Raw genomic sequence first — 27,517 nt, forward strand, 5'->3', positions numbered from 1 at the left:
TCTTTCATCACAACACACACACACACACACACACACACACACACACACACACACACACCACACACACACAACACAATAGAAATAGATAAATGCCAAGAAAATTAACATGGAAGAAATCAAATTCATTATAACTTAAAATGGAGATGAAAGAATCTTCACTACAGTTATACACAAATAAACAAACAAAACAACCTGAAGATTCAGTGAGAACCACCTGTTATTTTTTTTAATTTCTTTTCCTAAGGCTTAAGTCTCCCATAACAAAGTACAGTTTTCCAGCACCTATTTCATTCAACGTCTAAGTGACATTCCTCACTATGAGCATTTTATCTTTTTTGGAGTACTCTTGCCCCAAAATTTATCTGTCATGACACCCTCTAGCTTCCTACTCCCTCATTTGGCTCTTTCTCTGCCTGACCTAAAAGGCAGGGTTTCTTCAGGATGGGCCCTGAGTTCTCCTGTCCTATGCTCCTGTCCTGAGGGAAGTCCTCTTCTTCCAGGTCCTTGGCTATAGATGGAATGTCAACAGTATTTTTTAAATTAGACATATCATTGCCACTCTCTTTTATCAGTAAAATAAATTTACTTTTCTTCATGCTCATATAATTGATTGTGCTTTTTAAAAAATCTTCCTTAAAATTTTGAGATTCTAATATATTTATTTTTGAGGTTATATTTTATAATTAAGTATGATAACTTCGAGATTATAATCTAATTACATTTGTCAATTCCCTTTTCTCCCTCCAATTTCTCCCATATATCTCTCCCTGAAATGACAATAATTGTTAATGTTTCTGCTTTAGAGTTTTAAAAATCTAAGTTTAAATTCCTGAAATATATATATATATATATATATATATATATATATATATATATATATATGTAAATGCTCGCTTTATATTTTAAATTAGATCTCTCCAGAACTCCCCATTTCAGCGCACTAACAGTGAACTTGCCATTCTTTTTGTGCATCCATCTGTTGCCTTTCCATGACTCCTCAATATGGTTAATAGTGCATCTTATATGGAAGATACTTGGGAGTCAAAGCAGACACATTTCTTTCCACTACCGACATATCCAACAAACTCCTGTGAACTGTCAGTTCCAACAAAAACATACCTCAAAATCGTCTATTCATATTAATGGCTAGCAATGCTACTATTACTTCTTCTTTTTAGATTTCTCTTTTGCTTATGTGTGTGTGTTTGTGTATGCATGCACATGTGATTGTAGATGCCTGTTGAAGACAGAAGGTATAAACCTGGGATTAGAGGTGATTTTGAGCACCCACCTTGGAGTGGGTGCTCAGTACTGAATTTTGGTCTTCTGCAAGAACAAGAAGTACTCTTAACCTTAACTGGTGATCCATCTCTTTATCCCACCTACTATTAAATCTTTCAGATATTTGTCCATTAGTTTCCCATTTGTGATTCTTCTAAACTTAAACTACATATCTTATTCTCTAAGCACCACAAACAGTGACCTTTATTAAAATTTACGTCACGTAGGTGTCCAATGAGAAGGCTTTAAAAATACCCCCTTTTGGCTTTAGATGACACTGACTATAACTAAAAAAAAAAAAAAAACAAAACAAACAAACAAAAAAACAAAACAAAACAAAAAAAAAACAAAAAAAACAAAAGCCCATCCTACATCTATCTCATCTTTTCTCTTGACCACATTCTCCAAATTTCTGTTTTGCCTGAGCTCCTTGTAATTATTGATTTAAAAAATAGTAAAGACAAAGATGTAATTAATAAAGTATGACACGAGGTAAGGTAATCTTCATAAAGAAAATGTGACCATTGGTTGTGATGAGAAAGTTTGCTTGTCATAATGAGTACTGACTGGCCCTGAGAACAACCAATCTTGCCAATGTAGCAGAGATTGACTAGCAACAGCTGGGCACATCAGCACAAACTTCACTGCAGAACTTGGTTGTGGATGGTTGCTAAGACAAAGAATAAACTAAGTGGGGCCATACAAACCTTTGTTTCCCCATCATGAGAGACTGTACAGATTTTTCCTCATTCTTAGGGATGTAGCTAGCATCATGTCTGCCTGCATGCCACTGTACTCTCTACCATGTTAATATGGACTAAACATCTGAAAATGTAGGCAAGCCACTCCAATGAAATGTTTTCTTTATAAGAGTTGCCATGATCATGATGTCTCTTCACAGTACCAGAAATCCTAATTCAGACACACAGACACATAGATAGACAGCTTCTGACCATAGAGTACACAACTGATATGGCAATATAGTTGAGCACCTATTGTAGAAAATCATGGTATTTAGTAATCAGTAAGACTATCTTTAACCTGCAGAATACTATTTATTATATGATACTTTTTCATAATTGTTTTTAAAACTTAGTAAGAAATCAGAGAATCACAAAATCACTGAGAGTAGAATTATCATGGCTTCTAGCCCACTATTTTTCTACTTTTTCTAAATCCCTGAATCTTCGTCTTTCCTATTTCATTAAAGTTTCTGTAGTATTTATAGCACATGGATATTCATATCCTCAACACTTGACTTCTCTGACTCTTTAATGGCACCCATCTCTAATGCTTATCAGTACTGGATGAACTCAGCTATACCTTCCTGTTTGCATTTGTCTGTAATCTAAGCAGTTGCCCACCACTGTAGAAAGTGCACACAGGAAGGCTAGATAGTATATGGCAACCCCTTCTTGATTCTTTGGGCTCCTCTGTCTCCTAAACATCTAGAAGCCCATTAACATTAATTCTTATTTCCCCCAAATTACTGACAATGCAATTTGAACCTCTTCTACAGATAACCTAATCTTATACTCCATAGAGATGAAAGAACCATTCTTCAAGATACTACTTCCTTAAGCACTAAAGCAATTTGTTCTGTCCTGGTTTATTGGTCTGACACAGCAGAGTTATCACAAGGCCTCCCAAAAGACTTATATAGTCTTTGGGTTCCAACCCTTTTCAGCTTTCCAAATTTCTTTATTATTATTATTATTATATTTGTGTTTTAATTTTACACATCAGCCATGGGTTCCTCTGTCCTCCCCCCTCCCACCCCCACCCCTACCTTCTCCCCAGCCCCTCCCCTCCATTCCCATCTCATCCAGGGCCAAGACTCCCCTGGGAATTCAATTCAACCTAGTGGATTCAGTACAGTCAGGTCCAGTCCCCTCCTTCCAGGCTGAGCAAAGTGTCCCTGTGTAAGCCCAAGGTTCCAAACAGCCAGCTCATGCACTAAGGACAGGTCTGGGTCCCACTGCCTGGGTGCCTCCCAAACAGTTGAAGCTATTCAATTGTCTCACTTATCCAGAGGGCCTGTTCCAGCTGGGCGCTCCACAGCCTTTGGTTCATAATTCATGTGCTTCCATTCGTTTGGCTATTTGTCCCTGTGCTTTTCCAATCTTGGTCTCAACAATTCACACTCTTACAGTCCCTCCTCTTTCTCAACAATTGAACTCCTGGAGCTCCACTTGGGGCCTGGCTGAGGATCTCTTCATCCACTTCCATCAGTTATTGGATGAGAGTTCCAGCATGACAGTTAGGGTGTTTGGCCATCTGATCACCAGACTAGGTCAGTTCAGGCTTTCTCTCGAGATTGCCAGTAGTCTAAAGTGGATATATCATTGTGGATTTCTGGGGACCTCTCTAGCACTTTGCTTCTTCCTATTCTCATGTGGTCTTAAATGATATCTATGGAACATTCCAATATTTTTCAGCTTTCCAAATTTCTAAGAAATCTCAGTATCACTCTGTGTCGTGCCCTGCCCCCTCCATACCAGCCTCTCCTGCTCCATCACTCTGAACTCTTTCTTAGTCCATCAAATATTGGATTTCTCACACCTTAGTTTCAATGCTTTTCTTATTATTTTTAATACTATCCATCTTCAGGTTATATTGATTTTCTGTCATAAGATCAATAAATCCACTCGCTGACTCTGTCATTTATCTTTATATGGTGGTGGGTGGGGATGTCAAGAATCAAAGCCAAGGCCTAACATCTTCTAAGCGAATGCTGTACCACTGAGCTGCATACCTAGCCCTCATCTGTATTTTTTTTTTTCATCTTAAAAACATTATGAACAGTAAGAAGAAAGGGCCAACAATAGTTCCTTTTCTGTACCTCATTGGGTGACATAACACCCTAGCCAATACCTGCAGCTACAATTCTAAGCCCGGCTCATTCTGACCCTATCTTTGGTTTTGTTGCATTGCAAGTGTGCCATTTCTACTGACTAAGTTCTTAAGTATTTCTCTGTCTGCTATACTTCCCCCGTTACTCTATCAATTTATAAGGTCTGAATTGTTATCTTTTACTTGGAGCATCAAAGTTTGCCTTTTTACATTACAGTCTTCATGGAGCAATCTTTTAAAAATACAAGTAAAATCCATGATGTTTTCCCATCAAAAACCTTTAGTAATTTTTCTTTGCTCCTCAGATCCTTAACTAAAATCTTCAAAATGACATACATTCTTATGTTCTGCAATTGAGCAAGCACATTCTTCTTAGTGCTCTTGGTAAAGTCTGTATTCCACTAACCAAAGGGACTTTAAACAACCTGTTCCTAAGACTGTGTCTATATAAACCATAAGTCTAAGCTTCAACATAATTCCCAATGGACATTTTTTCTCATCAAGACTAGATTGTGTTTATGACATTCCATCTTATAAATTTATGCATTATGTCTCCTGTCTACATTTTACCCATTTTTGTTTAATACCTACCTAAAGCATGAGTGAAAGGGCTGTTTTAGATTTCTGCTCACTGTGCCTAGCACTCAGCACAGTACTATGAACACCCAGTCCACACAGTACTAAAGGTTATCTTTTAATGTCTGTTGAATACATTGATAAGAGCTATCTTGATACCCTCTATTTGTGCCCAATTTAAAGCCATATGATATATTGGCCTCAAAATTCATTGAAATTTCTAGATCCATTTTAATGTAAAGGAAAATCCTTCATACTACCGACTCTAGACAAACAGATTTAGTATCTATATTCTGGCCCAACAAAATATATTTTTAGTTTTCTAACAGTTATTTAACTTTTATCAGGCTTTCAGTTTGATGAGGGCCAGAATCATTCTCTGTTCCACTCATGGACCAAAACCTAGCACTTAACCATTTGTTCAGAAAATGTAATAGATAAGGTATTGATTAAACATAACAAAACAATGACTTGAAATATTATTCTTTTTTAATGATGTGTAGACTAGAGCTTCAATAAAATTCTGTTCCACAGAGGGGAAAATAGGGAAGGTAAATATTTGTCACCTTTTTTTACTATAATTACCTAGAATTCCAAATAGTCAATTTACTCACTGAATTCTATTAATGATTCTTGAGAATCATTTTCAAAATAAATAGCACTTCATGCAATGCATTGCAAACTCTGGGTAAAGAAATCTCAGGGACATGGATGAACCATGATAAGGCAGTGTGATTGTAACGTAGGGAATATGGGGTGGAATGAAAAAAATCTCAACATGTATTTTTTGTTTCTTAGATGCACTGTTTTCATGTTTCAACATCTTAAAAACTAGGATTGGTCTTAAAACCAAAGGGACTCCTTAGTTTTGGCAGTAATATTTTCTAATTAGCAGTTTAGGAAACAACATTGTCTAAAGATACAGTATTTTTATTCAAAACAGCATCCACAAACAGGATCAAGAAAGGTTTGTGAGATTAAAAAAAGAGAGAGAGATTGAATAAGAGTGTTAGAAAAGAAGAATTCTAGATTTATTTATATATGTCCATCACTATCCTGTATTTTATACATAGGAAGATCTGGTAGAATTGGTCATGGATGTATCTGCCTCACGTTCTGTGTTAGCTACTTTTTCTTTACTGATACCAAATGTCTAACAAGAAACAGCTTAAAGGAAGAAGGTTATATATTGAGTTATGGCTTAAGAAGATACAGTTGATCTTGGGGGCTAAAGTGTAGAGGCAGAATTGGCTCACACTTGCCATTGGGGAACTTGTTCATATCCTGATGAGTCAGGAAGCACAGAAATAAAATGCTGGTACTCCACAAGCTCTCTACTTTTCCCTTATTATCCAGTGTAAGAATCCAAACAATAGGATGGTGCTACCCACATTAAAGGCAGGTCATACAGGTATCTCAGTTGATCCTCTGGAAAGTGCTTACAGACACACCCAAAAGTATGCCTCATTAATTTCCTAGGTATTTCAAATCCAATAGAAATGACAATGGGAATTAACCATCAAAACTCTAAATTACTGAAAAATGAGACTACATGTTATTCCAGCTTTTGTTCCCTAGTGCTAAGCACTTAATATAAGCTCAAGTTCATTTGTTCAAGTAAATTAAATCTAATAGCTTTGAATTCTACACAAAGGACACCAAACAATTTGTTGAGATAAATTTGTTAGGTACTTCACAAAAGTATGTTGAGCTCTTCTGATAAGGGACATTAACTTTCTTGAACTACTTGATTATTCTCTAACTCACTGATGCATTTGTCTCTTGAATGTAGCAATTACCAAATAAGGAATTGCTGGTGGAGAAAGGAATTAAAATCTACCACTCCAGAGCACCAAACAATGCCCAAGATGACCTAAAACATTTGTTAAAAATAGATATATTCTTACCAACAAAGTTAGTTTTGTTAATTATCAAAGAAGGAAGATATATTTTCAAAGGTTCCAAATTCTAGCTTATGAAAGTGAACACACTACTGTGGCTAACAAAGTTAAGACAAGGAATATACAAACAATGGCAGTAGTAAAATGGAAACACATGTAAATATCTTTCAACCACAGCCTGAAAGAGAATAACAGTGAAGCTAACAGGAGCACCTGGCTACCCAAGCAGGAGAGACAGACAGGGAGCAGTTCTATAAATCCGAGGGCTCTGAAAGAAAAAAAATCCATCTACCACATAAGATGTTATGAGGAAGTTTTTCTAGACCAAGGGTATCACCAGACAAGATGAAAGTGGATATGAAATACACAGATGAAGATTGAAAAAGTGAACTTTCAAACTGATGGGGAGCAGAACTGAAGTAGAGTTAAATCTTCGATCAAAATGACACAGTACACAATCACTGATGCATCAACTTATAGTCCATTTGCTTTTGAAAATCTGCTACATGATTAAGACTAGAGAAACAACTTTTAGCATCAGTGCTTTTTTTCTATCATTAGTGAGTGAGGCAGTCATAATAAAAAACATAACTTTGCCGGGCAGTGGTGGCGCACGCCTTTAATCCCAGCACTCGGGAGTCAGAGCCAGGTGGATCTCTGTGAGTTCGAGGCCAGTCTGGTCTCCAAAGCAAGTTCCAGGAAAGGCGCAAAGCTACACAGAGAAACACTGTCTCAAAAAAACAAAAAACAAACAAACAAAAAAAACCCCAGGAAACAACAACAACAAAACCCCATAATTTTAAAGAATAATGAAATAACTCATTTTTACTATACCAAATAAGACTGGACATTGAAAGATGGCACTTGATTCAACCCTTTCCTCACTGAACCTGGATACCAAAATTCACCTTTGAAACTATGTTGGACTTTGCAGAAATTTCTCTCAAGATCTTTATAGTGAGGCCATTTGCAGACACTACTCCCTTCCCAAAACACCTATCACAGATAAGAAGCAAAACTACAATCCCAGCAGTAATCTAGAAGTAATGGCTAAAAACCGAAGCAAGGTAATTTAAAGAAGGCAGGCAAAGAGTATCCCAGGGTATCAAACACCTGCAAGAGATGTAGTACAAGGATCATTTGGCTTGTTTTAAGCTGATATCAGAACCAGACACGCCTTTGGGAAAGAAGAAAAAGAAAGGGTCTTGTGATCATGGGTCCAATATCCACAAAACTGAACCAAAGCTGAGGTCTGCCTTGGCTTTCTTATCCAGTTTCTTCCTATCTTATTTTTAAACTAAGAATTACCCTACTTAAAGATTAATAACAACAACTGAGAACTAGATAAGAACAGAAGCTAAAAAGGTTACTTTTCAATTGAAAAAAGTATTAAATGTGTATCATGAATTAACACTGAATTAGGTGATTTGGTAATATAAAGTCATTGTACAAAGAGACCTGGTTTCAGGAAGCTTCAATCTAGATGATACATGATCAACAAGAAGGGATTATTAAATCAATCACTAAGATGGAAGTTATAATTAAATGAAACTATAGAGAAACAGAGTGGCATGTAAAGAGAAGCAGAATTAATGGAAGACAGAGCAAATAGTGGGTTCCAACAGATATTCGGAGAAGCCACACTGACAAGGTAAATTTGAGTGGATAAAATGAAGGTGAACACATCAAGTGATTGGATATTTGGTAGAAAAGCATTTTAGATAGAAGGAGAGTATAACTGAATAGAATTTGATTTCAGAATGCTGGTAGCTGTGGTTGTGTAGTAGGCAAGACCGACTTTTACAAAATCATTGCAAAGAACTTTACATTTGCTCTGAGGGTAATGGAAAATCATTGTTGTGTTCCAAGCACATGAGCAACTAGATCTGAGTAATGTTCTACAGGGAAACCCTGGTTTCTATGTTGAAAACACAGTGGAAAATGCAAAATCTAGAAGACCTATCACTAATCCAGCTTTGAAATAAATGTAACGAGCACTTAGGCAAGTTCAGACAATATAGAGTAGTTACCTTTGGCTATAATGCCAACAGATGCTGTGATATACTCAAAGTGGGCTGTGAGGAAAGGAATAAAGGATAATTCCAAGTTTTCCAGTCAGAGTATGTGGGAGGATGGTTGTAGTGGTTTAAAAGAAGATGGCCCCCATTGGGAGTGGCACTATTAAGAGTTATAGCCTTGTTAGAGGAAGTACGTCACTGTGGGACCAGGCTATGAGGTCTCTTTAGCTCAAGCTTCCTTCAGCATGACTGCCAATTTGACTTCCTGTAATACTCTTGGCTCCAGTACCATGTCTGCCTGAAAGCAGCCATGCTCCCCTTCATGATGACAATGGACTGAACCTCTGAAACCATAAGCAAGCCACCATCAAGTAAATGTTTTCTTTATAAGAGTTGCCATGGTCATGGTGTCTGTTCACAGCAACAAAAATCCAAATAAGACAAAAGTTGGTATCAGGAGTGGGGCATTGTTATAGGCTGCACAGAGAAAGAGGAAGATAGAGAGCCTTGATTTGGAAGTGCTAAGTTTGAAGCATCCATCTTGTACATGGGGAGATGTTGCTTAGAGCACAGAATATGAATGTCTGGAGACAGAGAGAGAGAGAGAGAGGGGGGGAGATCTAACCTGAGAATATCATGTAACTGATGCCAGCTTTATCTGGTGCTGAAATCCAGAACGAGTTCAGAGAGTACTAAATTCGCCAGAGAACAGGCAAGAAAAGCAGGGAGACAAGAGCAAGACCTGAGGCCACAGTTTGACAACTACAAAAAAAAAAAGCCAGAACAAGAAAAGAAAAGAAACTTGACAGATTTCAATAAGGACAGACATGTCAGGAGGGAGGCATAAGCAAGTGTCCAGTCTGACAAATAGTATTAACAAGATGGAAAAATTGATAGCCCTGAAATAAGCATTTTAAAAAGGTAATGGGGTGAATGAATGTGAGACAATACTTGGAATTACTTCATTAATAAGTTTAAGAAAAACTTGGGGAGGAAGTCTTGAGGACATTGAGTGTAGGCAAAGTTTGCAAGTGTGTCGGTGCTGAGAGAGAGAACATTAGGAAACTGGAAAAAAGTTGAGCTAAGAGTAAAGATTTTGCTCTTAAAGCTGAGATCTGAGATTTACTCAAATGAAACCAAATCCTGAGAAGAAATAGATAAAACTCTTCAATGAGTCCTTGAATACTTGTAAGGAGTCAAGGGGCATACTATAAGAAGAGGACTTGAGGGAAAACGACACACAGTTTCTGTGTATATTTTACAAGATAAAGACAATACAGTGACACTTGTGATGCCAGGAAATGTGTTCTAATGATTCCAGACTCTTCAGTGATGTCAAACATGTGATTATAATTTAAGAGCAGCAAAGAGCATCCAGGGTTTTGAGATACTAATTTTGAAAAGTGAGAAAACAAAGAGAATAGGGGTTTAGAATGCAATTACCTGGTATCATAAGACATCTCGTTGAAATTTATCATTATACAATGATATAAAAGTAAAATCAGCATTATTTATGAGTTAACATAAAGATTAAGGCAAGGAAGAAGAATCAAGGGTATGATGATGGTTGGTTTTAATGCCAACTTGCCACAAATTAGAATCATCTAGAGTAGGGAGCCTTGCCTGAAAAATTATCCTAATTGCTTTATTGATACAGAAAGGCTACCCAAGTGTAGACAGCACCTTCAGTGGCAGCCCTGATTTCAATAGAGACATCATGACAGAAAGAAGACTATCACCTTTTGCCCTCTCTCTTGTCTGCCCAGCTCGCCTGTTTGCTGCTGTGTTGATTTATCATGTTGCTGCTGCTAGCGTCGATTCTGTCGCTGATATCAGAACCAGCATCTAGGCTCCATTACTGACTGAGAGCCAGCTCTCCAGGGACCTCTCAAGTTTTGGTGGCCAGACTGGGACTGCTAAAGCACTTAGCCTTGTGGACAGAATAGCTACCGGATTCTTGTTCTGTCTGAGGCAAGACAGCTACTGGGTGTCTATATTGTAAGTGCTCAGGCATCCAGCCTCAAGGACCAAACAGCTACTGTATTGTCAGTGTTCTTGAAGCCTCTCAGGTGCAAGAAAACTATAGTTATTATCTTTACATAAGTCTATTGAATACATTCTCATGTGTTCATTCTATCAGTTCTGTTCCCCTAAAGATCTCTGATCACTGAAATGTACATGCAAGCGTGGTTATAAAGACTTACTATGGGGTCACACACAACTTGGTAAGTATATGTAGGTTTAGAAGAGGATCAGTTGAATATGGGTCAAATTGAATAAATAATTTATTACAACATACAAAGAGCTGTTAAATGCCAAGATACAGAAGGAAATGAACTGGAAAAATAGGAAATGCTAGTAGGAGGGGAATACAGATATAGGAAATTGCATTTCTAAATGTATTGATGAAAAGGCAAACACAGAATGTATGGCTGAAAATGAGTTATCTAAGGCCAGTTGGAGATAGCAGACACAGGGTCAAAGAAAAGGTGATTGAATACTCAAGAACAGCCAGTCAATCAATCAAAGCTATATAACTGTTTCCTCTTGTTCTTGACTTCATTTTCCAAAAATTAAAAAAAAAATCAAATAATAAAGATTTAAAGTAATTGCCTTACCCAGTGAGTTTGACTGCATGTGTCTGAAGTTTTCTATACTTTTCTGATTCTTCATTTGTGCTGATAACATGTCTGTATATCCCTGTCTTGTAGTAGAAGAAATCTTCATGGACTTGCATTATGGCTGAAATAAACCCAACAGGATAAACAGCACAGTTACTAAAATGCTTCTTCAAAACCTCAGAAGTGCTCCCAGAACAATCAAAGGTTAAGTTGTGAGGAGTGGGGTCTAAGGAGACAGCAACTTCATTTTCTTATAAATTGGTTACAAACTTTTCCTATTCCTTAAAAAAAAAATCTACTATTTATAATATTACTTATGTACATGTTTTACATTTAAAATGTCTTTCAAACCTTTCTTTGTTGGATTCTAATAAAAGAAAAATCATGTACAAAGGAATATTCTGGCAGGATTTCATCCTTTCTGCTCTGAAGAGCTGAGTCAGTGTTACACTCTTTACAAACCATAACCTATGCTTCATAAATCCTCCTTCATTCCTTCTCTTAGATTACTTTGCTATTTCATGTGGTGCTTTGTGGAAAGACTTGTGCAATTCAGGTTGAAAGCTTTAAACTTCTCTCTCAGGAAGCATGTTCTGAGGTTTGTTGTTTTTTGTTTGTTATTTTTTTTTAAATTGGAACTAGATATGAATATCACAGTAGCTAAGAACGAAGTTTCCCTATCTTAATGTAACATGTGTTTTAAATGAAGTCAGAATGAAGGTCACTGGCATTTGCTAGATCCCACAGTGAAGCTCATGCCGCAAATTGAAATGTGGCTTCTCATATTCTGTTTTTAGCTTCGTTCTTTAGTGTTCAAGGTCTTTGGGGGCTGTAAGGGTCATTGGAAGCTGAGTCTCCTTTATTCACTATAAAACACATCCCCTACCAAGTTTTAAGAATTTTTAGATTGTACCCTGTGTAAATTTCTGCTTTCTGCAGGTTTTAGAGAAATACGCACAGTGTTATATATTCAATATTCAATCCATTTGTCATATTTTTGTCCTGAGGCAGACAGAAATGCTATAAGTGAAACCAAGCTACAGCTAGCAGGCAATCAAATTGCATCTACAGCAAGAGCCAAGTAGCATTCTTTTCATTCACAAAAATATGAAGATATTCCTGGTGATTTTCCTCTCTATGTAACCACTGACTCTTTTAACCCTTAAATATCTACTTTAAATATCATGAACAAAATATATTATGACTGCTATAAAACTATAAAACATTGCAACTAAAGCAAATGGTAAGAAGCCAACATGAGTAACACAAAGGTACCATCTTCCTTCAGTCTCTGACATTAAACCAAAGCAGATGAATCTATAAGCCTGCACGTGTGCAAGAACCGGCTTTGCACTCTGAGTCTTGGGAAGCTGCACACAGTAAACTATTGCACAGAACTGTAAGATGTATGAGGACAAAAGACAGAAGTCCTAGTGCATGTTTTGTTTTGACTCTGGCTAAGGCTGGTGGGAGATATTTTCTGAAAAATTCCAAAATAAGAGCTCACTGATTTTATTTTTTATTCTATGGCCTTGAATTTTTTCTATTTCTAATTTATTATGTGATATTCAAAAAATAATATATGGCCACAAAGTAAATCTCAGTTTTGCACAATATAAAAAGAATTAGGATCCAAATTTATTTTGATTAAGAGTAGAGGCTGGGGAGTAGTATTACAATGTTTTGGAAATTCAGAATGATTTAAGCCAAATGTATTGCCTAGTGAATTGCCAAAATCATTTAAGAAGAAAATGTCAAAGTGTGGGTTGTGAGTTTGCTCTTTAATTAAAATTTCTTCTGTCTTTCATATTTGTATCATAGACACCACTAGACAAAGCACACAGTAAAATTACACATGAATTCTCACAGTTATAACTGCCAACAAATTCCACATGCTTAAGAAGAAAAAAGCCTTATCTATTGGTTGCAAAGTTCTAAGATCTTTTAAAATTAAATTTAGGAAATGCTTATCATAAGCTTCGATTTTTTGATAAATAATTTCAATAAAAAATATTAAAATCCATGATTCTCCCTATATCAATACTAATTAGATCAGCATTCAGAAATAAAGGGAAAATACTAACCAATAGTTCATCGAATATATAGCAAGCATTTTTAATTTATGTCCCACTATATTGATGCTATTCTCAGGCCTTTTGTGGGAACTATTTGAATTCCATTTCACATCTCATTGGGTTTGTTTTCCCATGCATTTCAGGCAAAATTTTATACAGAAAATACATTTTGTGAATTTATCTTTATCAACATTTTTGATACAAGACAGATTCCAATAAAGAAAAAGGATCAGATACACCCTAAAGTCAAAATCTATATCTAGTATACCACTGTATGTTTTATTATTTAATAATACTTTACTACCAACAACAAATTTACAAAATAAGTCTAATTAAAAAATGGTTTTGTAAAACACAAAATCCATCCTAGTTTGTTTGATTTTCTTTGACCTGCTATAGAAGGGAAACTATCTACTTTGTTTCTGGTAATGTTCATTTTTTTTTGTCAATGTATTCCTAAAGCCACCTAAATGGAAAGTGATTAAATAACATTATGTGTGATTCATACATGTGACCAAGGATAATATGCATTGCATTGAATTAATCACTGCAAGTCATGTGTTCCTATCAGGTGGTCCATGATAACTCTGGAGAGACTTAGCCAGCTTTCCTTAAATGTGTTGCTAGCATTTAAGAGTTCAACTAATAAATAAGTTTATCTTCATAAAGTAAAATTGAAGCTCATGATGTGCTTTGATGAGCCAATCTTCTGCAACTGCACAGGCTAAAAGTGTTGACCCTTATGAAGATGCTTAAGCTTTTCTTTTCATTATGCTCCTTTGATGTCATATCATGTAATGTTGCTTACTATAGAAATTCATAACTGAAAATGACATTTCATCTGATCTTACCTTGAACTGGTCCATTTTGTATGATTTCTCTCATAATTTCAGTTTCCTGGAATGAAAAGTATCAATGAGAATAAATGATAAATACTATGGCTGACGTCTGTGTATAATATGAGCTGGAGTACAATCCATTTAGGGATTCCATAATCCTCACTTGGCCACTTGAGGTGCCCTGTAGTCCTGCTTTGAAATGGTCATGTGCACCATACTGCAGTGATGAACTTGCTAAAATCAGGATAAGCCCATTTGCTTTATTGATTTTTTTATGACAATAATTTTGAAGTAGAGAAAATTATAGTAACTTTTTACAGTGATAAAGAAAAATAGTAAAAATCACTTAGAAGATTGAGCAAGTAAATATTCATGTCACCTCTGAGCTTTTGATCATAAGAGTAGCTACACCAAACAACTGATGAGCAAGATTCTACAACTTCATTATAAATACTGCTATTTTTCACTTAGTTTCCCCTGAGTATGGAGGCAGTTGGTTCATCCATCCATCCATCCATCCATCCATCCATCCATCCATTCATTCGTTTGTTTGTTCTTCCATGCACATTTAGCACAAAGTCTGTATTACAAAGTCTGATAGAAACAAATTTTGATGCTTAATCATCCTTAAGTTAGTTACATCATGGTGTGTAGACAGAAAAAGGAACAGCTAACTTCAGGATCATATAATATGTTCAATTATAGGGACAAGCATAAAGGACCATTGATAAAACCAGAAAACAACTGCATAACACAGTAATGTAATCAAACTGTAGTCTTGCCTCCTTTTACTATTTCATTATGATTTTTAACTCTTATTCCAATCCATTTTGGTAAATAATTATACTCAGCATGAACAGAATCCTACAATAAATCCATATGAAGACAATCCCACTTGCATGTCAAAGAAAACAGCAGGAAGTTTTGCCACAGGTCTGAACCCTTGTGTGAAGTTTCGTCAGATGGAAAGGTGAATACCCATTTGAGTCAGAGAAATTATTTTCTGTATTAGTAAAGAAGATTAAGAAGGTATGAGCTATGTAGTCCATAGAGAATGATCTCATTTATTAAGATCATTATAGTTGAGTAGAGGTTTAAACAATGGCAAGATATTAACTTCTCTAAGTTCTAGGTCTACTACAAATAAAAGGCCAGTATACCAGGATAAAAACATTTGATTATAATCTTGAAAGAACTGGTGGTAACCAAAGGTTCATGTGTTTCTAAAATGAGTCCAGATAACTCTGGTGAGATTGGGTTAAAACTGGGTGAGCACTAAGCATGACAAGCTGGAGAGTCTAAGGGGATCTTTTTCTCACTATAGTGAGCTTCTCTTATATAATGGACTAAAGCATGAGAACAATAAAATGAATTATTGCCATTAACAGGTAATGGCTTAGCTATGAATTGTCAATTTCATTCACTTTATAAAGCATAATTAAAAACTTTCTTTTGGGAAGCATTTTACAATTTAAGCCAATCGCTTACATTTTTGCTATAATAATTATATTGTGCTATAATTGATCAAAATGCAAGTTTTTAATGGGCACTTTAAGAATAACATCAACTGTATGTGAACAGGTTAGGGAGATTCAGTGGGTATTTCAGAGATCCAGGTGTAAGCCACCAAGCCTGATGACCTGAGCACCATCTCCAGGACCAACATGATGGAAAGAGAGAAGCAGTTCCTGCCAAGTTGTTCTCTGATTTCCAGATACAAGTGAAGTACACTCATCCCCAGGCAGACAGACAGACATGCACGCACACATACACACACACACACACACCATTCACAAATGAATGTAGTAAATAGAAAATTACATCTGTAAACATAATATTTGTTAGTCTATAATAATTTCAAAATAGTATGAATAACAGCAGAGCTATATAATTTGAGAATGGCATCCTTGTTAGTTCCTGCTGCTTAGACTTACATTTGAAGAGACTCTGTATGGAGGAGAACACTGGTAGATTCTGTTGGATTTCTCATAGCTGTTGGGGCATGGCTTTGTGGCATGCCGTTTGCCCCGCCCATCTGATTTACTTGTCATGGCACAGATATTATTGGTAGTGTTTTGGTCCTTGAAAAGTGGGTAGCATGCATGAGATACCAGGCTAAGAGTAATAAGGAAAAAAAGAGGATAGTATTCAGGAAAATGTCCTAGCATCTTGTCTATACTCAAGTTTACTGAAGTAAACATTTGCCAATTTTCCTGTTTATTCACCTGCATAACTCTAAACTGCCAGACAATTACATAACACAGCAGCTTAATGATACTATAATCTTCTCTCCTTTTCCTATTTAATTATTATTTTTAACTCTTACTTCGATCCATTCTTCATACGTAATTATATACTTGGTGTGTAATTTCCTGAAAATGAAAAATATTCTGCCATAAATCCAGGTTAATATGAAGACATTTATTTGATTATTTGCTGATGGAATATTCTGAAAACTTCACTTTTAGAATTAAGATTTTTTTTGTTAACATATCTACTGCACTATCCTTTTTCTTAAGATTTCATTGAATATGTGCCTAGTTCATGATACTGTGGGAGAAACAGTATAATATTCATATAGTATTGAAATTTATAAGTCCAAAAGTACTAAGTTGTATATTATACAAAATTTATGCTATTATTGATAGATTTTTAAACTGAACACACAAGTAAGTTATTTGTCTCCAAAATATTTGACTCCAAATTTAACATTACCTTGCTGAATAGAGAAGTAGATAGAATGGAAATAAAACCATGTAATTATTTATATCAAAATGCAATACCAAAATTGCCATACCCCTAGACAAAGAACTATGAGCAAGTAGTGACTGTTGAGAGAGAAGAATTAGCCTCTCCCAGGGATGAGCCTTCTTATTGGTTATCCAATTCATTGTGGCCAATCCTGAAACTGTATACAGGCAAACAACAAAAACATACTCAATAGGTTGTACTTATGTAAATGTATATAAATTTTGTAGTGCATATATGTGTGTGTATGTAATAAAAATAATCAGAGTAAAATTATAAATTTGAGAGTTGGGGCACAGAAGAGTTGAATGGAGGACCTAGAGGAAGGAAAGAGAATAGAAGAAGTGATATAATTCAATTTTAATTATAAATGTAATCTTTTTTAAAGATATTGAATCTCTAAAGCTTAGGTAATGACATCTGAATTTTTGCCTTAAGATAATCAGGTTTAAGTGAGGTTATGAGAATGGACTCCATATAAATGGGATTATTCTCCTCATAAAAAGAAGAAACTATTTCTCCACTATATGAGGATACTATGAGAAGGTAGATATTTGCCAGCCAAGAAAAGATTACTTCTGATGCACTGAATCAACCAGCATGTTGATCTTGACTTTGCAAATGCCAGAACAAAATGTCTGTTGTCTATGGCATTTTTTTATGGTGGGCTAAGCAGATGAACACAATGGGATTTGTTGGGTTGCAATGCCAACTTATGTATGTAATATATTTAACATATACATATTAAATCTGTGTGTGACATACATGTGTACACATGTGTAATGGTGCTTGTGTCCTTAACTACACACATAGCGGACAGAAATTAAAGTTTATTTCTTTGTCTTTCACTCTCCTTATAGAGTCTCTCACTGAACCTAGAGTTTACCAATGGATTAGTCTCTCTGGCCAGTGAATCCTTGGGATATTCTGTTTCTGATCTCTAGCACTGCTGTCATAGGCTTGTGATGCCATAACTGGATTTTTATGCAGGTTATGATGCTTCCACAGCAAGCACTTTATCCACTGAGCCATCTCTGCAAACTACTACTACTGATGATGATGATGATGATGATAAGTTCATTTTTTTAAAAATTTCATATGTTAGTACTGGATTCACATCATTTATATCACTACTTCTCCTGCCTCCAACTCCTCCAATGCTCCTTCTCCCACTTCCTCTTAAATTCATGACCCTTCTTCACTAATTACTACTATGTGTGGTATATATATATATATATATATATATATATATATATATATATATATATATATATATATATATATATATACATGCTATCTGATAGTAGTCATCCTGTTCCTCAGGCTCTTACTCTCTCTGTCCCCACATCTGTGATTTGCCCTAAGACCTAGGTGTAGGAGTTACATTGTACAATATCAACTGTTTTATTTGATCATAGGACTAAGCAAAAGTTAACCAAACTGGAAGATACATAACAATTCTTTATTATATGAAACATATGAACAAATTAATGTATTTGCTCCCATTAATATCTGTCATGCCTCTCACTCATGGCTGGCTATGGGCAGATGCCATGAAATAGCTGGCATATCAGTCTTATATGGTAAAGAACAAATTAACCACCTTTTAGACCACTGTCTATCAGCTAGAATTCCCTTTGTTCTTAAATAGCTTTGTTACACACTTGACATAGGATGTTACATATATATCAAACTACATGAGAGTAAAAAAACCTTGCCATTTTTACATTCAATAAGATAGAAACTAATGGGTCATGAAAACTCTAAATTGCTCATTTATTTTCTTTTCCATGTGTTTAATCTGATTTTTCCTGGAGTTCTATATTCCTCAATTTGGCTAACCAAATGGAATAACAGATTCATCAGTGACATTGACCAATGTTACTTGCTCTGTGAAGACCCAATACAGCTTGTTTAGCTCAGAGCAACAGGAACAGATACTTCTTTGAGTCTTCATATTAATTTATCTGAAAATATGTACCTTCTTCCAACACTATCTCCAGTGGCTGATAGTGTTAGTAGAAGCCAAGACAATATATATTTTAAATGTGGTATTTACTTGTGGTTATATAGATGTGGCACCTTTTTTAGAATTTCTTTTTGTAAAACAAAAAAAATTGAAACCAGTCTTTTTCTATATTCTCACTTTAAAAAAGAAAGCCACTTCTAAGAATCCTAGAAACACATGTTGAACAGTTATTTACCCACGTTTTCTCAGGAACCACCAAGCCCTATCAATGCTTCCACTGTTGCATCCATGACGGTTCTTGGCACAGCAGGAGATCAAATTCTGAGGGGATAGATTGGCTGTGTATCGACCCTTGGACTGAATTGCTATTCGGTCAGCTGCCACACCTGTTTCAAACAAAATACTGATGAATATTCAAATACTATGTGATATCATATTTCTAATACTTTGTTATTTGAACCTCAACTAGTTTTCAAAATTGGTATTGCTCCAGTAACTCAAGTCTTAAAGGTTTCTCTGGTTCCATACTCATTTATAGTCTCTATATATTTGAACACCTTTTCATTAAGAAACCTGTCGAGTGGCAGATGGTACCTCTTGCATCTAGGACAGCATCTTCCCTAGAATTGCAAGTTAATCTATGATTTATATGAATGAAAAATAAAGAAAATTCATCACAGAAATATTAACTATAAATTAATCCAGTTTAATTAATCCATTTATCTAGTGTAACTTAGTATACTAAAGTATACCAAATCCCTAATTTTTACATTGGCATCTAATGTACCTACCCTGGAGGCCATACTTCTGTTAATTTAAGCTACTATATCTATATTATACTATAGCTAAAATATTTGTAGCACACTTTTATATCCATAATGTGATTCAAAATAGTCATATTTTAGTAGGCATGCAGCTAATTCTATACGTAAACATATAGATATACACACATATATGCATATATGTGCAACTTAGTGAGTGTATCAATAGGTATGTAACTATTATTACTATAATACTCTTAAAAGTCATTAGCTGTATATCATAGTTGTTTGGATGATAAACGTACCCAATAGTTTCTAGAATTTGAAAACTTACTTCCCAGTTGCTTGCAGCATTAGAGAATGTTTAGGAAAAGTGGTCTTGCTGGAGGAAATGGGTCACTAGGTATGGGCTTTTCCTGTTTTGTTGTTGCTGGGGTGCCATGACACTTAACACCATGCACACTATTTTAAATATTATCATAAAAATAAATATATATTGACTGGTAAAGAACAGAAAAGGAAAGGGGTCCTATCTCCACCCTCATAGGATAATGGGAAGTGAATCAATGGTAGCAGAAATGGTGTCTTCAGTGTGGCCACACTTCCATCATGGATCTCTGTGAGTTCAAGGCCAGCCTGGTCTACCAGGTGAGTTCCAGGAAAGGCACAAAGCTACACAGAGAAACCCTGTCTCGAAAAACCAGGAAAAAAATGTAAACAAATATAAAAGAAGAAAAAGTTAGGGTGAGGATCATTTCAGTAGGAATTTTTGAGATGTTAGAAACCTACCATCATTTCTGTGTTCATAGTTCATCTTGGTCAAATCCCACATCAGTATTTTGTGCACTTTCAATTAAAGGCAGAAAACACAAAGCCTTTTTTAAATGCATTCTCTTTTCTCAGTGGAACATAGTTTTTGTTTTTTGTCTGTTTGTTTGTTTTTGTTTCTTCTTCTCCAAAAAGCCTCATGGGAATCCCTCAAGGTATCAATTTGGAGTTGTTTTCTAAAGTAATTCACTTTAACTTAATTCCTGTAGACATGTGTCTGTGTATACTTTCTACACATCTCAAATGTGTGTATTAGTCTGCTGTGTTTAGATGTATTCATTAACAGCTTCCCCTTCATTTTCAACCCTGGTTTTTTTTTTTCAACAGGATACACTTTGTAGGATAAAATAACAGTATCCTGTCACCTCTGATTTTCTCAAGAGAGTAAATCTTTATTTTCTAGTGGATAATAGAAGTTCTTTGATATATTGATATTTGTTTATGTGATTAGTATCAAAAATGTATTGTTAAGTGTTTGTATATCATTTTATTGAAAATATTTTACAGTGAAGAAAAACAGTAACAATGGAGGTGGAAGCTTGAGGCCAGAATGATTTCTGACACTTCTTGTCTTTGTGAATTACTTTACTTTCATGGGCTTCCTTCATAAAGCAGGAGAATTACCAGAGACTGCAATGAGACTGTCTGTGGGACATGACCTGAGGACACTAATGCACACATTCTCCACAGCAGCCCTGGTAAGGGGCTGTGTTTCTTACCACTAAGAACATAAGTATTGGGGGTGATCTGAGGAGGTAAGGCTGGGGAGCAGAAGGAGGGAAGAGAGGGGGATCTGGGGTTGGTATATAAAATGAATTAAAAATTTTCTTAGTAAAGGAAAAAAATAAATGTATCCAGAAATACAAATGTATACAGAAATACATTTGGTCTATTGGTCTACCCTAAATTTAAGGAATTCACATAGTTTAGGAGGTTTTTACCATATAAGCACAAATTAGTGTTTTAGTTGATTAAATCTTTATTCAAACAGTGCTGAAATGAGTCTGAAACAGGGCCCAAATGAGTTATGGATTTCTAACTCATTAAGAGAAACAATGGGAAAACATAAGGTGGGTACTAGTACAGAATAAAAATTCGTAACTACCTCTGAAGTGAGCTATCCCAAGACTATGGCTATTCCAGAGCCTTTCTGGAGTAACCTGGTTAATACGAAGAATTAAAAGTACATAGTGATCAGCAGTTTCTTGTCCCAGAGAATGTCAGTGCCTACACTGTCCTCCCCGAGATCCTCGGCACTCATCTCACAGTGCCTGTAGTGTTTAGTTTGCTCCTAAATGCTCTTTTAGACTGAATTAAAGTACCAGAACATAGCTCGATAAAGATGTTGATAGTTGGCCAGGCGGTGGTGGCGTACACCTGTAATCCCAGCACTCTGGAGGCAGAGCCAGGCAGATCTCGGTGAGTTCAAGGCCACCCTAGGCTACCAAGTGAGTTCCAGGAAAAAGGCGCCAAAGCTACACAGAGAAACCCTGTCTCAAAACCCTCCCCCCCAAAAAATTGTTGATAGTATCTTACTTAATTGTGGGAAAGTTTTTGGAGATAATTCTGGAGATCAAATCTTGGGGTCAACCTGAGTTTCTTATTTATTGGCCTTAGGAACTCGCACAAAATTATCTGTTAGAGAGGTATTTCTTACAGTTTAAAATGAACATTAACATTATTTCGGAAAGTAATCTTATTAAAAGATGTTATATCATCTTAAATTTGAAATCTATAGATTAATTTTGTATAAGATGAGATGTAAAACTTTAGTCTACTATGTTTAAATTCTAGAAATGGATTTTGCTTCAAAATAGTTTAATAACTATAGTTTTGAAAATCTTATGAAAAGAAATAATGTAAAGATTCTGTGTGAGTTTATATAGGAAAAATAGGATTCTCCATGATGTCATGGTGAAAAGGATCAAAATTCTTTACCTCATTCAAACTCAAAATCAAATAAAATTTGCCTCTTTATTCAATGTCTATGTACATTGGGCACTAACATCCAAGTTTTAGAATAAAATTTATAACCTCCAGGTTCCTTTCTTTGGCCAGAATATTTTAACTGACCATTTTTTCTATTATTTACATTTTCTATGTTTATAAACTGTCCAAATACTCTACCATGCTCTAAACACAAGAGAAGTTATGAGGGAGTGAGTGAAATATTATTACTTGCAGTGGAAAAAGCCCAGGATGCAGCACAGTTTCTTTGATCCAATGGACCGTGAGTCCATCCAGGCCACTTATAAGAAGCAATGAAAATCTCAGGAAGATCAACTCTGGCAGGAAAAGATGCCTAAGGGAAAGAGAGAGAGAGAGATTAGATGTTCTCAGGTATGTCCCCTGTCCCTGTAAGATGCATGCATGCCCTCTTGCAATGTTTTTAATGATTTTTCAATTATTTTATGCATTCGGGTGTCTGAAGAAAGCAAAGCTACAGGGGATTTCTCTTCAACTTGTGTTTAAAGGCAGCTGTATGTGTAGAATCATTGCATGGATTGGATCCTTTTTTTTTTTTTACCATGTAGTACAAGGACCTTTCTACCAGTGTACCCGTCATTGGAATCTTAGATTGTTCATTCACATGAAATGACATATGAGATTGTGAAACTCAGTCCTCATAAAGAATGTTTACTTCCATCTCTCTCTTCCATTTGAGAGTATATATGACTGTCAGTTGAAAGAATTTCAAACAAAAGACATTTAGGGCAATTGTACATTAACACAGGAAATCATTCAATTTTGCATTATCATGAGAAATGAAACTGAAAATTAACTTGTTGTAAAATTCTTATTAAAGAGTACTTTAAAAGTTGTATAATACCAAAGAGATAATACTATGATGTCATAAAATCCCACATTAAATTTCTAACAGGGTCAGTTCTTGCTACTATGTCAACATATCAATGAGACATAATAAGAGGAAATATTTGCAACCCTTTTCAATAAATGAGGTAATTGACTTCTAAAAGCTAATGAATATGCTAAAGACTTAGTTAAATATGATTTTCTCCTTAGACTAGACCCTTGATTTAGAATTTTGATGACATCATGCTCAATTATTGTCATTTCTATGAGCAATACGTGGATGCAGCACCTTGTATCAGAAGCTAAATGTCCATAAATGATAAAGGTTCATTGATTTAATGGTTTTATGATTTGTGCTAGTGATTCCACTGATCTGACATCTTACAAAAAATTACTTCTGACAATTAAAAAAAAGATTCAAAGTCTAAAACTAGTAAAATTTAAAATGTATCCATCTCTATGACAAATGCATCCATCCAAAATAACTTGCGAGCTAGGGCATTGATGAGAGAATTCACTTTAGACTTCAAGAACTATTACTTCCCAAGTAGAGAGAAAGAAATCCTGCATCCATTCCAAAAGGTATTGCAACTTAGACAGGAGAATGAAGGCCATAGAGCTAGTTACCACAAATTGCCTAAATGATAAGGATCAGCATCACGGGGATCTGGCATTCCAGTGCTGCTCGATGGACCATATAGCAGAACCTCAGAGTTGCAGCAGCATAAGCTGAGAGGAATGACTGAGGAGAGACACTCAAAGGTGTCTTTCTAAATGTGAAACAGAAACATGATTTATACATCACCTGTGCTTTCCCATATCACTCGCATCTGCTTATCAGTGTGCACTTAAGTCCTTATCACATTAAGTTGCCTCAAGCTTCCAGAAAACTTGAGTGTCTAAATGTCAGTTGTTATTTTATGACTTTGAAATACAATTTAAGAGTAGAGTGAGGATACATCTCTTCTGCCCTGTTGAAGCAATTAAGATCTATCATTTCTAATAAATTTCAGCAGGATTTAGTGGTATTAGCATGTGACTTCCACATTTGAGAGGTGATCAGGCTGTTTCACATATGGAAGTTAGTCTGACAATAATAAAAGTAAGTGTGTGTGTGTGTGTGTGTGTGTGTGTGTGTGTGTAAATCACATAGAGTTCCCCTTTAGGCCTGTTAAACTATTATAGCACTATTTTGCTTAGTTAATGATTTATTCGTTAAAGCTAACAATTGAAAAAAACAAACAAACAAAAAAACAAACATTGGTAATCCTTCTCAGTGAGATAACATAATAGATAAACTGCAATTATAATAGTGTTTTATTGAAAACATATTTGCCTATCTGATAAGACAGAAGAATTCATAAAGTTCATGTTTTGTCTTTTTAAAGATTTTTACCACTTTTTAATGTTGTTCTCCTTGAAAATTAGCCTCTATGATTTAAAGCTAGTCAGAGAAATTATCTTCAATTTTATTTCCCTCATGATATCAAATGATTTAATTAAGGAACACAGAGAAAATGTTACATCCCATGGTCCCCTAAGTATTACATTCCCTTAGAAACTAATATTTTCAAGAGACAATAAGTAAAAATAGTATCACAAAATAATAACTTTCAAGAATTGGTTAAAGAATTCTGGCTTTAATAAATGATGCATTCTAATTACATTAATTTGATTAAATATTATGCAATAACTAAAATAATCAAGAGGACAACCCAAGAGAGACAGAAACTCCAAATGTGAACTTATATAAAGTACAATTTTTCTTCAAACAGAGTATGCATTCTTTCATTAGGGCCTTTTTAAATGTTTATATCGTTATGTTGAAAAAAATCAATTATAAATTCTATTCCCAAATCAACATTAGCCAAATTTGAGAATTAATTTGAACAGTCTGCCTATTTCAACATTTTATTTGGAAGTTATAAAGATACTATGCACAGAGATAGAAATACACAGCAGTGCCAATCATGATAATTGTTTACATTACCCTCTGCATTAGTTAGATTATGGGGAATGGGAAGGCAGTCATTGAGAGGCTTAAACCACATTTTCTCCAGAACACCATTATGAATCTATGCATTGTTACTATTGACACCTACAGGACACCCACTGTGGGGGACACCCTTCTATCCCCAGCTCCAGCTTTACCCTTTCCCCAATTTTAATTTGAATAACCAGAAACATCTAAAATTTAAATAATGAAACTGAGAACTTAAGTCTATTCCAACATTTCACAGTTCCAGGTCAGTGGCCAAAGAATGCCGAGACATTTCTCAGAACTATTTTGTCCTGGGGAAGAAAAGGTTGTTTTTCTGGGAATGCAGGAATACTTCTCATCCTCAATAATATTTAACTTTGCGCATTATCATTTGAAATCCTTTGATGATTCCAGGGTGCCTCATGCTCAGTGGCTAGGGTCGGTTCTCCAGTCCTACCCTTTCTTCATCGTCACAGAACTTTTATTTATCGTGGCCCACACAGGCTGAGGAAAGTGAGGACACTGGTCAGGCTCCAGATGCTACTCTTACTATTTCCAGTATAATACAAACCAGTGTCACTTGGTACTGTCTGAGAATTTTCTTTAAAAGACAGCTCATTTTTTTCTACTCCCGCTTTTTCCGGCTACCAGAAATTGAGTGACACCAGACGGGCATGGCGGAGACTCCTTGAGCCATTATCCAACTTTGGAAATGAAGGGGCGAGAGAAGAAGGAGCAACAACAGCCTGCAGCTCGGGCCCAGACCTTCTTCCTTTGCAGCTTTGCTTGCGGAAGTGGAGGGTGATTACGCCATGCTTATGCCACTGCTGTTTTTTGGTATTGTCCCTCAGAGTTGAGCCTTATTATATTTAGTAAAGAATAAAGAATTGCCATTAAAGTTTCCAGGTCAATGCTGTCTTTCATTGAGCCAAATCCATGAAATGTAAGAAAACTCCCCAATTTCAGAGGTGCTAAAAGTTTAGAAAAGTGCATATGAGAACAGATGAATAGATCTTAAATGGTTTGCCTAGAACTCAATTTTGAAAAAAATTTAACAGGTAATTTTAAAGGGAGTTGATTTACTTGAACAATTTATAAGGACCTTTTTTTTTATATTTTCACCACAATATTTTATTTAGCAAGTTCCAGTGTATGTGGGTATCCAAAACTTATGAATAATATTCATAGTTTTAAAGGTTTATCATTTGGTTCAATGCAGATTGTTTTGTTTTATTTCATTTTCTATTTCATGCTAAAATAGTAATGAAAAGAATTAATGTTTTGTGCAGCAGATTTGGGGAAGAAATATGAACAGAAAAGAAAGTGGCTGGCACTGGAAAGACAGCTAGTGGGTATATGGTACATGGGATCCTCCAATTACATTAGAAAACTTCTCTTTAACAGCTTTTGTGAAGACCTATCTGTGATGATCAGTGAGGTCCCTGCAGTGGTCTGGTTGTTCTCAGTTACCGTCATAGCAGTGTGCATAAAGTGGTGGCTAGAATTTTAACAACCTTAACCTAGTGACAGGAAGAAAGTCTACCAATCACAGTTTGCTCTTGTCCTTTTCCTACATATATGAGAAGGTTCTGAGGTGAACACACACCAACACAAGCTCCCTCACAATGACTGACCCAGCCCCTCTGGCATCATCCACACTCACTGTGCTGTGGCTACTTGGCATACATGAGGGTGGGAGCCAAACAAATATGTGAATTACAAAGGTATTTAACTCTGCTTTTCCTTTTCATTGTCAGCATGTTGGTCTCCTCAGAGCCTTCTGTCACACAGGTGCTAATGGTGCTAGGATGAGATCTTCTTTCAGAAAAGACTATTTTTACTCAAATAAAAATTTCAACAATTAATAAATGGGACTTCATGAAACAAAAGCTTCTGTAAGGCAAAAGACATTGTCAATAGGACAAAATGGCAGCCTACAGAATGGAAAAGATCTTCACCATCCCTTCTTCAGACTGAGGGCTAATTTCCAAAATATATAAGGAACTCAAGAAATTAGAAATCAAAATATCAAATAATACACAATGGAGTACTACTCAGCAGAGAAAAACAATGACATCATGAGGTTTGCAGGCAAATGGATGGATCTAGAAAAAATCATCCTGTGTGAGGTAACCCAGACTCAGAGGGACAAACATGGTATGTACTCACTCATAGTAGGATACTAGATGTAAAACAAAGATGACTAGACTGCTACTCACAACTCCAGGGAGGCTACCTAGAAAACAGGACCC

General features: G+C 35.6%; 1 protein-coding gene across 1 annotated transcript in view; it reads right to left on the reverse strand.

Moving 5' to 3' along the window:
• The window catches only part of Tinag (tubulointerstitial nephritis antigen), a 102,416-nt gene that overhangs the window by 44,217 nt on the left and 30,682 nt on the right, over positions 1–27,517 (reverse strand). The window contains exons 5-9 of the mRNA XM_036194040.1: positions 22,649–22,772; positions 19,117–19,267; positions 16,099–16,279; positions 14,177–14,222; positions 11,248–11,371 (exon numbers count right to left, since the gene is read on the reverse strand). Coding sequence (XP_036049933.1) covers positions 11,248–11,371; positions 14,177–14,222; positions 16,099–16,279; positions 19,117–19,267; positions 22,649–22,772 — 626 coding nt within the window. The remainder of the gene's footprint in view (positions 1–11,247; positions 11,372–14,176; positions 14,223–16,098; positions 16,280–19,116; positions 19,268–22,648; positions 22,773–27,517) is intronic.

The sequence above is a fragment of the Onychomys torridus genome, chromosome 7 (assembly GCF_903995425.1).
Source record: "Onychomys torridus chromosome 7, mOncTor1.1, whole genome shotgun sequence".
In the NCBI taxonomy this organism is placed as follows: domain Eukaryota; kingdom Metazoa; phylum Chordata; class Mammalia; order Rodentia; family Cricetidae; genus Onychomys; species Onychomys torridus.